Raw genomic sequence first — 13,056 nt, 5'->3', positions numbered from 1 at the left:
CGGGCTGGAGCTGAAGGAGGCTGTCGTGACGAGCCCAGTGGCGATTGGCCGCCAGCCTGCCTGGCCCTGCCTTTATAATTTCCACACGAGTGCATCTGGGCTCCGAGACAACCCGACAGCAGCTTCTTCTGACACATCCACATGCACACGCACCCCGCACACACTCGGCGCCGCTCTGCTCCGCCCGAGCCCCAGTCCCGCACGCACGATGACTCCCGGAAAGTGTAAATAAACCGGGAAGCGCTGCTTGTTGGGACTCCTGGAGGAGCTTTGCTGGCTATCAGCGCAACTTTTGCTTTCATAACTGAGAGGGGATCTCTCCACGCCTTCCTCTCCCACCAGGATTCTTTCAAGGAGGAAGAGGAGAGGCAGAGAAAGGGCAGGGAGAGCGGCGTTCCGCTTTAAGAGCGGCCGGGAGCCCAGACGCCGGGAGGGACCGCGGCTGCTCGGACCCCCGCGGCGGCGCGCCGGGACCGCTTCCGAGACGCTGCGGGCGCCGGCCGTTTCTGCACAAAGTTGGCTCCCGCTCTAGCAGCCGAGTTGGATCCCACGGCCTACTGCGAGACTCCGGTGTACAACCCGGATCTCTGCCCCAACATGATCGCGGCCCAGGCCAAGCTGGTGTACCACCTGAACAAGTACTACAACGAGAAATGCCAGGCCCGGAAGGCCGCCGTCGCCAAGACCATCCGGGAGGTCTGCAAAGTCGTGTCCGACGTGCTCAAGGAGGTGGAGGTGCAGGAGCCCCGCTTCATCAGCTCCCTCAACGAGATGGACAACCGCTACGAGGGCCTGGAGGTCATCTCGCCCACCGAGTTCGAGGTGGTGCTTTACCTGAACCAAATGGGGGTCTTTAACTTTGTGGACGACGGCTCGCTGCCCGGCTGCGCGGTGCTGAAGCTGAGTGACGGGCGCAAGAGGAGCATGTCCCTGTGGGTGGAATTCATCACCGCCTCCGGCTACCTCTCCGCACGCAAGATCCGGTCCCGGTTCCAGACGCTGGTGGCTCAGGCGGTGGACAAATGCAGCTACAGGGACGTGGTAAAGATGGTGGCAGACACCAGCGAAGTGAAACTGCGGATCCGGGATCGGTACGTGGTGCAGATCACGCCGGCGTTCAAGTGCACGGGGATCTGGCCTCGGAGCGCAGCCCACTGGCCGCTTCCCCACATCCCCTGGCCGGGACCCAACCGGGTGGCAGAGGTCAAAGCGGAAGGCTTCAACCTCTTGTCCAAGGAGTGCCACTCCCTGGCCGGCAAGCAGAGCTCGGCGGAGAGCGACGCCTGGGTGCTGCAGTTCGCCGAGGCCGAGAACCGCCTGCAGATGGGCGGCTGCCGGAAGAAATGCCTCTCCATCCTCAAGACCCTGCGGGACCGCCACCTGGAGCTGCCCGGCCAGCCCCTCAACAACTACCACATGAAGACTCTGGTCTCCTACGAGTGCGAGAAACACCCCCGGGAGTCGGACTGGGACGAGTCCTGCCTGGGCGACCGGCTCAATGGCATTTTGCTGCAGCTCATCTCCTGCCTGCAGTGCCGGCGGTGCCCCCACTACTTCCTCCCCAACCTCGACCTGTTCCAGGGCAAGCCGCACTCGGCGCTGGAGAACGCGGCCAAGCAGACGTGGCGGCTGGCCAGGGAGATCCTCACCAACCCCAAAAGTTTGGAAAAACTTTAGAGGGCAGCGCAACCAGCAGCCGGACCGCGAGGACTCTGCCGGGAGTCCGCATCAAGGGGACGCTTCCTGTCCGATCCCCTCTGCTGTCCCGCTTGACGGCGCAAACCATCTCTTCCTTCCAAGGGAGGGACACGGGGTTCAGGCAATACTTTGGCCGCCTCTCCCTGGGCAGAGAAACCAGTGGGGGAAGCAGATGAAGGAGAACCCCAGCCCGCAAGTGTTCGAGACTTCCTCACCGAGGACCCCCTGTCTCCCCAAAAAGTGCACCGTGACCCTGGAAAAGCAGCCCGTCCCCAAGGCAAGAGCTCAGGCGAGGCTGCTGGCCGGCAGCGGACTGCAGCTACCTGGGGGCTCAGGTGTGCGTGTCTGTGAGCAAACACGTTTGGATCTGCCCCCGAAGGAGAGTGTAATGTATATTTTGATGTGTAACAAATATTGTGATCTCACCTTGTCTTTGAAGTGTGGATGTTGGTGTTTTGTGATTTGGTGAACAGAAGTTAAATGGCCATTTTGGATATTTCCAGACGTTTTTCACTAACAAAGGTACCATTTAAAGGTAGATTTCCTCCTGGTACTTTTATCTGTCTTTGAAAGTGTCTGAACTTTAAAAAGTTTACATTTCGTTTCAAATATATTGCTTGTTTTATTTCTAACATTCCATAAGTATACTTGAAATGTTATTTAAATATATTCAAAGATATTTGAATTCAGCGTATATAATAACGCTTGAATATCTGAATTATATATTTGAAAAATGCACTTGAAATACACTGGATAATTACTTTTGTGATTTAGATTTTAATTTTTGTTGCTGGTCTTTATTTAACTAGGAGCTAATAAAGAGGTAAAATAAAAGTTGTTGTGTCTCACCCTAAATTGTTTTTCTATGAAGAGATGTAATGCTTCGCTTTGAAAACCAAAATGCTTGAATATTTTAAACATTTTGAGGCGTTAATAAAATCATTAACAATGAAACCTCACAATGCTTTTGTAGAGCTACTGAGGACAAGGATGAACTCTGTTTCTAATTTATTTGTAAGACTATTTCTTTCTATCGCAGACACAATTTAAATTTGCCCAGGAGGGAACGCTCTTCCGGGGTTAGTATTTCTGTAGCGTTTTTGGTGATATAAGGGGAAAAAAGGGCAGGACAGTCAACATTGCTGAGCCCCAAACCAGACGAACTCACAGAAAATGACCTTAACAAAGTCATGTGCAAATCTGAAATCTGTGCATGAAAACCAACTACGCAGTAAACTGAAGATGATTTCTGACCAGTTTGAAGTCAGACCTTATTTTAGGCAGTGTTTAATAGCTGAATAAATTAAACAGAAGTCCAGAATTCCTTTTCATTTCACAGGGCTAGCTCATGGTAAAAGCATTAAAAAACCCCTTCAAATTACTTAGAGCCAAATACACTATATTTACACTCATTTGTAAAACTCAGTTCTTTTGGAGCTAGAAGGGAAAGGAGCCCCGTAACAACCCTTCAGAGTATTTTCACAGTCAACAAGTGCCAGAAGGGCTAATCGGTTATGGCCTTCGGGTAGTTAGTTAATTCAGTTGGGGGTAAATTTTAGAATTTCAATTGCTATTCCACAAATAGTATTTTATGAGGCTTTATTTCTAAATAAAATGAATTATAAAGAATAAAGTTCTGGATCTTTGAGAGCATTTGTCTTTAACTATTTTAGAACAAATGTCTCTGAAAACTGCTTTAAAGGAAGATCTTTGTAAAACGATCCTTGACTATCCAGCATGACACTTCTGTTCTTGAGTTTTTAACCTCACAAAAAAAGTTTGCAAATTGCACAGTCACATACAGGTTAAAGTAACAGAAACACTAATTGCAAAAGAGAGGGGAGGTGCAGAGCATCCCAAATACTTGGTTCTAAAATCTACACAAGATTTAATGAGCAAATAAATGTTTATGCATTCCAAATCCTCCAAATATGTTTTTTCTGACTTCACACCCACAGAACAATACCAACTCTAAGCATCTGAGCGCGAGTATACACACATTTTAAGCCAAAGCTTCCCAGAGAATCAGTTTCTCTTCGTCTGAAATTCACATGTAAAACCCATTCCTATTTCAGAAGATGAAAAATGGATGTAATAATGGAAATGAGTTTATACCTAAACGGTGCCCCTCCCTGCAGCCCCCTTGTAACCCTTCCGTGAAAAATAATTAGCATTGCAATCTACACTTTTGGAAATTAAGCGATCTCGGTGAGAAATTTCATAAGACCCTTCTCAGTCTTCTCAGAGCCTGAGGTTCTGTCCCCCGGGGAGGGGGGAGGCTTAACTACCAAATCGGCCCAAACGCACACAAAGCCACTCAGACAAGCTGTGAAAATGGGCCTGCTCTGGAGATAGAGGATTTAAAATCCCACAACTGAAAGCCTGTGTTATTTCTTCATTCATTTTATTTTCCATGAGAAAAGGCGGCACTCTGCTCCCCTCCCCCACTGCCATTTAAAACTCAGCAAAACTGAAAACCACTTCCGGCCACAGAGCCCCCAGCGCGGTATCCGCATCGAGTGCACTCACTTTCGTGTCGATCTTCTTGAAGGCGGGGTCGTCCTCATCGACCTCGAAGTAGATTTCGGCCGTGGTGATGGAGAGGGTCCCCTTGGCCACCACCACGGGAGCGATGAGCTGGGCGGGCGTGCTGAGAACCACGGGGCCTGGAAGACAAGGGCACCAGAGTCAGGCTGGGTCCTGGGACCCTCTCGGGCCTCCTCCCAGAAGTGGACCGCGATGTGGAAGATGCACTTTAAAAAATGGTGCCTCCTTTCATTCGAGATGAGGTCTGCTTGGCGTGCACACATTACCTTACCAGGAGACTAGAGGGAAATATTCTCTAAAAACCAAAGAGGCCAGGAAACCGGATAACTGACCCTTAGCAAGCGGGACTGCGACCTGCTCCCAGAAATCCCACGCGGTTGGTGAGGCGCTGTCATTAACCGACTGGGAAGTGCGGGACGGACTTGGGCAGGCCTGATTCCGCTAGGAGCCCCCCGTTATCCCAGAGCCCAGGCGGCCGGCTCCGCCCGCAGGAACGGGCCGTTCTGCAGCCCGTACGGCGGCAGCAGGTTTCCGGAGGGCTGGGCCGGAGGCTGTGCAGCAGCCGGACGGGACGGAGAGAAATTCCGCAGGGAGATTATTAATATCGGCGCGCGCACAGGGACACTAATTGCATTTCTTACATAGAAAAAGATGGGGAGGGGTTGTAGCAGTGATTTTTCCTCACCGAGAATCAGTCAAAAAATGATGAAATTGTAAGATGTGAACACAACGATTTTGAGGAAAGGGACCGACAAGGTCTGTTTCTCAACTCTCGAGACTAGAGGGACCGAGCTGCAGTACAGAGATGTTTGCACACTGAGCCTACGAAGGCGCCGACTTCAAACCCCGCGCACCCGAGGCGGAGCGGAACACCGCATCTTACAAGTCAGAACACTGACTTAGGGGGGCTGCCGAGCTGCTCCTTCAACAACGACCCCCAAAGGGGCGGCGTTCCTCGCCGCCCTGGATTTCAATAACCACGGACGAGGAAACCAGAAATAATGTGCGTCCTTCCGCAGCCGCGGCGCACGACAGTCCCCTCCACTGCCCCATCACTAGCGTTCAAAGGAGCCGCAGCGCCCGCAGAAAAGCGATGAAAAAGGAGGGTCCCCGGCGGTCCCTCGGGCCAAGCTCTCCGCGGCGGCTCCGCGCGGAGGGTGGCTCGCATGGCCACCGCCACTCCGGCGGCGGGACGCAGGCCCGAGAGGGGCCGCGCTCCCGGGGACCAGCACACGGGAAACCGCCGCCGTCCGCACAGAACCAGCCGCGGGAGGCACCGGGCTGCTCGGCCGGCTGCCCTCGCGCTTAGAGGGGCCGCTGTGAGCTCACAGTGTTCGTGCCTGCCTGCACCCCCGGGCGTGACCACCGCCCGCCAGGAGAGCGCTCAGCTTTCCCTTCGCTCATTTTACGGCTCTCGCCCCGGCGCGGAGCCCGCCCGAGGCCCGGCGGGGGGCTCGGCGGACGGCTTCCGCCACGGAGCCGGGGTCCCCCTCGGCTCCACGAGGTTTTTCTTTCCAAAGGGCGAGGCGGTCGATCTGAAGCGCCACTTTAAAGGCTCATCAATCTTAATCTAGGTTGCTCAAGTAATTATGCCCGAATCTCTTGTACGATTACAAGTGGATTTGGGTTTCTATTCCCCAGGCCCTCCTTTGTGTTTATTGGAGGGTCTGCGCGCGCGCTCCGCGGCGCCCCTGCCCCCGCGCCCCGCTCGCGGGCCCCCAACGCTCGGCTGCCTCCAGCCGCTCCCTTAACCCTTCAACCGCCGGACGCCTTTGGACGCCAGGCTTCCCGGCTCCCTTCCGGACAAATCCGGGCGCTTTGGTCCAGACCGGGCGCGGCGAGAACGAAGGGGATGCGATCCACGTCCGAGACAAAGTGTCGTCGTTTTCTTCGTGGGGCCTTGCTAAAGTAACAAACTCGCAAGTCTCCGTGGCGAACACAGGACGCCAGCTGAGTCCGGGGTTAACAGAGGTTTCTGGCATTGGAGTCGAAGAACGGTGGAAAACATTACAAATGGCGAACTGGTTCTTTCTCTCAAAAAGTAATTCAGCATGTCCAAACAATTAAATTGGAAAAAATGAAAAAAAAATTCGGGGAGCACATTATGAAAACCATACACACAGATTTACTGAAGTCTATTAGAATTTTAAGTAGGAGTCTGTAAACTTTAACAGCACATTTTCTCAGCGTCTCTGAAAGGACGCGGCGCCCCTGTCGACCTCACCCCAGCCCTGCTCCGCAGAGCCGCTGTTTCCCGGAGGCCCGTGAAAGGCCCCCGATCAGGCCCCCGATCAGGCCCCTCTGTAGGAAAGGCACACCGGAAAACACCCAGCTTTCAGTGTGCCATTTCCACCGTGTTCCTCGGGTATCTCCAATAACAACTTCCAGTTCTAGGGCACGTGGAAGGAGCGCCCTTCGGGAAGCAAAGCAGCCACAGAGGGAAGGGCCAGTCCGCCAGAGAGAGAGGGACAGGGGTGCTTAATCCCTCCCGACTTCGGGGACCAGGCATTAACATGTTTACAGGAGGCAGAACCCCAAACCAGCAGACCTTCCATCTGGTTATTCGAAAGCCTCATTTCTTTTCTAAATAAAAGTAGTTGGAAAAGGGCATCTCAGGAGGCAGCGGTGGTCCGGCAGGCTCTGCCCCAGGAGAGAACGAGGTGGAGACTGAACCCCCTAACTGTGCTTAGTGGGGTTGGGGACTGAGTGTCCATACACATTCATTCCCACCACTCCCAGAGTAATAAAAGGCTGAATGAGGATGTCCTCACACGCCTGTAAGTAAAGTGACGAGAACTAGGGGACGATTAAAGGAATGGATGAGACAAAGCCTCCTCTGGTATCTGATGCCTCAACAGTTTAACACGCCATCACCTAAAGTGGTAATTAAAGAGAGAATACACGTCGTTTCCAGGTTAGAGTTGGGAATACAATGTTTAAGAAATATTGATCCATGACTATCTTTGATCCATGAATATCCTTCTGGACAAGGATATTACTTGCCACTAATTTAAATGCTAATTTAAAACCTGAACTAGAACAAAGATCGGTTCCCAAGCAAAACAAAAAGAATCTTTAAAAGAATAAATTCTTTTTAGAGCCATAGGATCTTTAAACAGTTGAGCTAGTAAACCTAGAGTAGAAAAAAAATATGTTTTACATTTGAAAGGGGAACTATTTATCAAATATATTTTAAAAGTAGAATGTTACCCTGGCTGGTAACATTCTGGCTGGTGTAGCTCAGTAGACTGAGCTTGGGCCTGTGAACCAAAAGGTCACTGGTTCAGTTCCAGTTGGGGCACATGCCTGGGTTGCAGGCCAGGTCTCCAGTGGGGGCCGTGTGAGAGGCAACCACACCTTGATGTTTCTCTCCCTCTCTTTCTCCCTCCCTCACCCTCTCTAAAAATAAAAAAATATTAAAAAAAAGTAATTGTTAGTAAAACACTCACAGGTTTAGATGAATTTACTGAAAACACCGTTCAAAACACAATTATACGCCTGGAAACCCTAAGACAGACTTTGTAGCAGAACCTGACAGCTCACTCGGTTCTCCCCACCCTGCCCGACTGGTTCAATGCTCCCCATTTGGGACGTGGAGGTGCCCGCACCCTCCTGCCCGCCGGAGGCTGCCAGGAGGGCCTGGGGCTGGCAGAGCGGTGAGGGGGACGGGGCAGCAGGGCGACGCTGTAGGAGGGTGTTGGGGGCTTGCTGTGGGGTCTGGGCTGTGGTCAGGGGCTTGGGGAAGGGCCCAGAGGGAAGTGGAACATGGTGTTGGACCGGCTGGGCCAGGAGACAGGGCCCTTCTCTGACTGGGTGTCCTCACCACTCTCACCTACCGGGAGGGAGGACTAGGTCCAGGAGAAGCTGCCGCTGGCAGAGTGGCCGTCAGTCCTGGCACTGGCACTGGCCGGGAGGGGGCCCTTGGGTGTCTAGGTGAGTCTTGTTCCTGCTCAGACAAAGTGACGGAGCTGGGTTTTGCTCCCCATCACCATTGCATGACCCTGTCTGCCGTTCACGTCCTGTGGGGTGAGGTCCCGGAGGAGACGCCATGGCCTGGCTGGGAGCCCCACCAGCCCTGAGGGTCAGGCCCCGCTGCACAGGTCGGGCTGCCTGCCTTTTCCTCAGCAACAGGAATTCTTCACTGGGGGAGGGGCGTGGGGTCCAAAGCATTAGGCGATTAAAAGGCAATCTGTGGCAATTAGACTTTCAAAATTAGATTTACAAGTTGCAATATAAGGAGCAAGAAAAGACGTACAGTATGTGGGGACGAAGCGGTGAAGTTAATGAAAACTGGCACCGTGGTAAGTAGGCGGTGCCTCTAGGCTGGCAAAACAGTACGTGGGACACGGCGGCGTGTTTGAGAGTCGCCTGAGTATTTTCTAGACTTGGTTGAGTATTAATGAAAGTTTTATTAGCTCTAAGGATTCTGTCCGACCTCAGTTACTCTGAAACCACATGTTCAATTCGCTTTTGGAACATGTGAAATACTATTATTTTAGGGTAGAAACATGGACTAATCTTTGTACAATTATTAAATTTAAAATCCTAACATTATTTAAAAGAAATGATAGTAGGAATCCTTTATTTTTAGTGCAAAAGAGTATCATTCCCAAAAATGTTAAGACAAAAATATAAGGGAGTAAATTTTTACAATTATCTCTATAATGTGATCCAGTTTGTAAGGAAAATAACTCCCAGCCCAAGTGGCTGACCACACCTAAAACATGTATCACTGAGAATACAGGAAACCTGGAGCGTCGCTGGGGAACCCCAGGAAAGCTTTACTGAGCACCAAGAAAACCGAGGCGTCTGTTCCTGCCTGGGGCAGAGGGGGGCCTCGGGGAAAGGCTGGGGAGACCTCAGCGGCTGAAGTCTGGGCAGTGCCCGGGCTCCAGGCGTTCAGGCAGCTTCAAGGAAGAGGCAAAGGCAGCAGCCCAGAGTCTGGACAGCGACTCTGCTCTTCCACACAGGGACACTGCTGATGGTCCCCATGCACTACGGTGACGGTCCTCTGAATTTCCAAAACCTCCTCTGGTTCGAAAACAGTTATGGAATGATCTTGTGTCAATCAGGAAAACAGCACCTGAACTATTACCGCATTTTTCGGACAATAAGACGCCCCCCCATTTGGGAGGAATAATGGTTGTTAATGCTGCTGTTGAGTTCTCTTCACATTAATATGGGTGAAATATTATGTTATGTATGTTATTGAATATTTTACCACATATTTTGTTTCAAATTTTTTCCTATTTTCCTCTAAAACCTGGGTGCATCTTATGGTCCAAAAAATATGGTCATAGAATACATACCTCAAGAGTCATGAACTTAACCTTCTTCAGCTTTATTCCCTCCATCCCCAACTCACAAGTACACACACACACACACACACACACACACACAACTATAAACACTCTAGAAACTCAAATTTATACTACACAGCTCACCGTGTTACAGAAGTGGCCTCTGGTCCCCTTTGGTGACTTCCTTTTTGACAAGGACAATGGGGAGGGACCGAGACAACAGTCACTGAATTTAATTTATTGATTTCAGAGGGAGAGAGCCCGAGAAACATTGCTTTGCTCCACTCCCTGATGCATCGCTAGCTGGCTCTTGCGTGCGCCCCGATGTGGGACCACACTTCATCCTGGGTGTGTGGGGACGGCGCTCTGACCGACCGAGCCGCCCAGCGGGCCCCGAGGGCGACTTCGTAAACATTGTCTGCCCCCAGACTGAGATGAGCATATTCCACAAAGGCAATGCATGATTTTTGTCAAATAAGAAGCTTACAAAGCATGTGTACTCTAAGTAAAATACCCCTGGAATTACTTCCTAGAAGAAAAAACATACTAAGCCCTGGCTGGTGTAGCTCAGTGGATTGAGAATGGGCCTGCGAACCAGACAATCGCGGTTCGATTCCCAGTCAGGGCACATGCCTGGGCTGCAGACCAGTTCCCTGCAGGCCAATTCCCAGCAGGGGACGCATGAAAGGCAACCATACATTGATGTTTCTCTCCCTCTCTCCTTCCCTTCCCCTCTAAAGATAAATAAATAAAATCTTTAAAAAAAAAAAAGAAAAACATACTAAAAAGGGAGTAGTTTTAATTAATGTTCATTGTGGTGATTTGCCTGCCTTTTGATTCCATAGGTGAGCCAGCCTGTCATCTGTGTTTCTCATTATGTTGCATGTAGTTCAACATATGGAATGCATGTTTCACTTTCTGGAAGAGTACTGACTCTTTTACGGCCCCAGGATCTCATTCGACGATGGAGAAGAGTCCGTTCCTACTGGAGGGGATCAGTGTCCAAGGCCGAGGTGCCGACTGAGGGCTGTGGGTCAGGGGGCCGCGCCCTTGCAGCCCCTGTGGGACGCAGTGTCCTCCTGGGCACGTCTTTGTTGAAGCGCTTTTGGTCCCTCCAGGTGGCGTGAATGGCCTGAGGATGAGGACGGAGGTGCCACCCTGGTCTCATAAAAATATAAAAGTTTCTTTAAACGGTTCTTTACGATGTGAAAGAGAACGCACCTCAGAGAAAGCCTAACTTTAAAAATATGCTGCAAGCCAATGACAGTTATGATGTCACTGGTCATTCTAGCTGGAGCCGGTGCCTACTATTTACTTCTAAACGATGTGACTGTTAACTGCCACATCTACCCAACACGTTTGCGTTCCCTCTTCGCGAATCGAGTCCTTTGACACATCAACTCAGCGTTCGTCCGTTCCTGTGGCCAACAAGAAACGCCACTGTTTCGAGCGCTAAGGCAGAGAGCAGGCATGGGGGAGCCCTGGGTTTTACCCACAAAGAGTTATTCTACAGAGTAACCGAAGACACGCGGGGACAACTGGGACAGAAGGGACCACGGCTAGCCGAGCACTGTTACAGCAACTCTACACGAACTGCCCTCGCTCCTTCCCTGGTGCCGACCTGCGAGGTAAGCACTGCTGTCATCTCTATAGGTGACAAGGTGAGACCGGGCCTCCAACCTTGCTGTCTGGGGCCAAAGTCAGGGCATTAACAGGTAAGTACGCGGCCTCCCCACAAGAGAGAGGCGGGAAAACATCACAGACACGCACAGCTCTGAGATGACATCCAGCATTTTGGGGTGGGGTGCAGCTGGGACGGGCCCAGGGGGTGGTACCCGAGGGGAGCGGTGATGGGTGGGCAGGACTGGAGCAGTGGCTGTGGGGGCGCAGGGTGCCCTAGGCCCGGGAGAGAGTGGACAGGAGAAAGAAGACTGGCCAGTGATCAGCATAAGAAGGGGGCAGTGAGACCGGGTGGAAAACTCCCTGCCTGGGCGTCGGAGCGTTTAGGTTCTGCAGGCAGAGGCGAAAGCGCAGGTGCCACAGTGTGAAGGGCAGTGTTTGGCCTTTTCGGGGCCAACACCTCTTTGAGAAGGACAGTGCACGAGGGTCCCTTCTCCACGTCCTCACCGGCACTTGTTTGCTGATTTACTGGTGACAGCTGTTCTCACAGGGGTGAGGTAATAGCTCGTCGTGGTTTTAATTTGCCTCTCGGATGAGGAGGGACACTGAGCATCCTTTCGTATGTCTGGTGGCCACCTGAATGTGCTCTCTGGAGAAATGCCTATTCAGGATTTTTGCCCATTTCTTAGTTGGATTGTTTGTTTCTTCGGTGTTGAGCTTTATGAGTTTCTTATCAGTTCTGGATATTAAACCCTTGTCGGCTGTACCGGCGAGAATGCTCCCTCACCGAGTGGGCTGTCTTTCGTTTTGCTGGTGGTTTCCTGTGCTGGGTTGCACGTGGTTAAAACGGGCCCTTGGGCGTCACGTGGGTTCTGGAAGGACCCAGACTCGGCGTTTCCTCCCTTGGGTCTGGAATCATAAGCCGGGGCCTGCTCTGAGTTCCCACCTCTCCTCTGCACACCCAGGCCGCCCTCCCCGCAAGGCCTACCCTTTCTCTGGGAAGCAGGAGCTTCAGCCCTGTGTCTTTTCAGTCCACACGCCCACTGCAGTGCGTCTCATGCACGTGGGGTTCACACTGGTTTTGCTGGGATGGCCACACCCAACACGAGTCAGGCTGGGCCCTGACGGCAGAGAGCGAGGCCCCAGTGGGTGCTTCCAGCTCTTACATTTACTACGTGCAGCCGTTTTTTTCTCTATGGAACTATACATTTTTATTTCACTTAAAAATAACACTGGTAGTAATCCACATAGGTAATTTGTTGGGCTGCAACTTGGAATTAAACAAAAACAAACACTGATGTAAGAAAATGAAAGCACCTCTGTGCGACCACAAATAAAAACACCCTGACGTCTGAACTCAGTTTCCGCGTCTGCAGATGAAGTGATGCCCTCAGCCCGCAGCTCTGTTTCCTCTCAACAGGTGTAAACGAACTCTCCCAGCTTCAAGTGCCCATCCGCACTCCCCTGTCTGTGACTCACTGAGCCCATTCTCCCCCGGGACTCGGGACGCGGGGCACCCCCGCAAGGAGAGAGACATCCTCACGGCCTGAGTTTACATGCAAGGTTTACTGTCTGAGGGAGTTTTTTGTGACACCCCATTCCTAACATTCCTGATTTATATACAAATTGAAACATTACACATACTGCAGCCGCACCTAGCTGTCTTATTTGTTGGCAACTTAGAATCGAGGGAAATTTAACAGAACTTTTGAATTGAAAACAATAAAGAATTGTGATCAGTCATCTTCTGACCAATAAAACTTCCGAAACACTCGATCCATAAACAGGTATTTGACAGAACACACAGACAGCAAACTCAGCCTGCCTTCCCGCCCTGCTGCGGGCGGAAGTTCTGGACTCACACTTACTGGACGGACGATGCAGACCGATG

General features: G+C 51.6%; 2 protein-coding genes across 3 annotated transcripts in view; one reads left to right on the top strand and one right to left on the bottom strand.

Annotated features, from left to right (window-relative positions):
- The window catches only part of NBEA (neurobeachin), a 439,670-nt gene that overhangs the window by 138,534 nt on the left and 288,080 nt on the right, over positions 1-13,056 (bottom strand). Inside the window, exons 1-2 of one of the 2 annotated variants that reach the window (XM_053665563.1) lie at positions 4,578-4,661; positions 4,228-4,364 (exon numbers count right to left, since the gene is read on the bottom strand). Coding sequence is in view for 1 of the 2 variants with exons in the window: in XM_053665561.1 (XP_053521536.1) it covers positions 4,228-4,364 (137 nt within the window). In the remaining variant the exon portion in view is untranslated. Of the gene's footprint in view, positions 1-4,227; positions 4,365-4,577; positions 4,662-13,056 lie in introns of those variants that run through there. The other variant, XM_053665561.1, reaches the window with a different exon arrangement.
- Positions 120-2,258, top strand: MAB21L1 (mab-21 like 1). Its single transcript, XM_037138750.2, has one exon. It carries the CDS (start codon positions 598-600, stop codon positions 1,675-1,677), a length of 1,080 nt encoding a protein of 359 aa, XP_036994645.1. The 5' UTR covers positions 120-597; the 3' UTR covers positions 1,678-2,258.

Source organism: Artibeus jamaicensis, unplaced genomic scaffold (genome assembly GCF_021234435.1).
Source record: "Artibeus jamaicensis isolate MK-2021 breed Jamaican fruit bat unplaced genomic scaffold, CSHL_Jam_final contig_415, whole genome shotgun sequence".
NCBI classification, from domain to species: domain Eukaryota; kingdom Metazoa; phylum Chordata; class Mammalia; order Chiroptera; family Phyllostomidae; genus Artibeus; species Artibeus jamaicensis.
This window is presented reverse-complemented; position numbering and strand designations above follow the sequence as displayed.

Excerpts from the sequence above, each read along its gene's own strand:
- MAB21L1 (XM_037138750.2), top strand. The coding sequence starts at position 598 with ATGATCGCGGCCCAGGCCAAGCTGGTGTACCACCTGAACAAGTACTAC.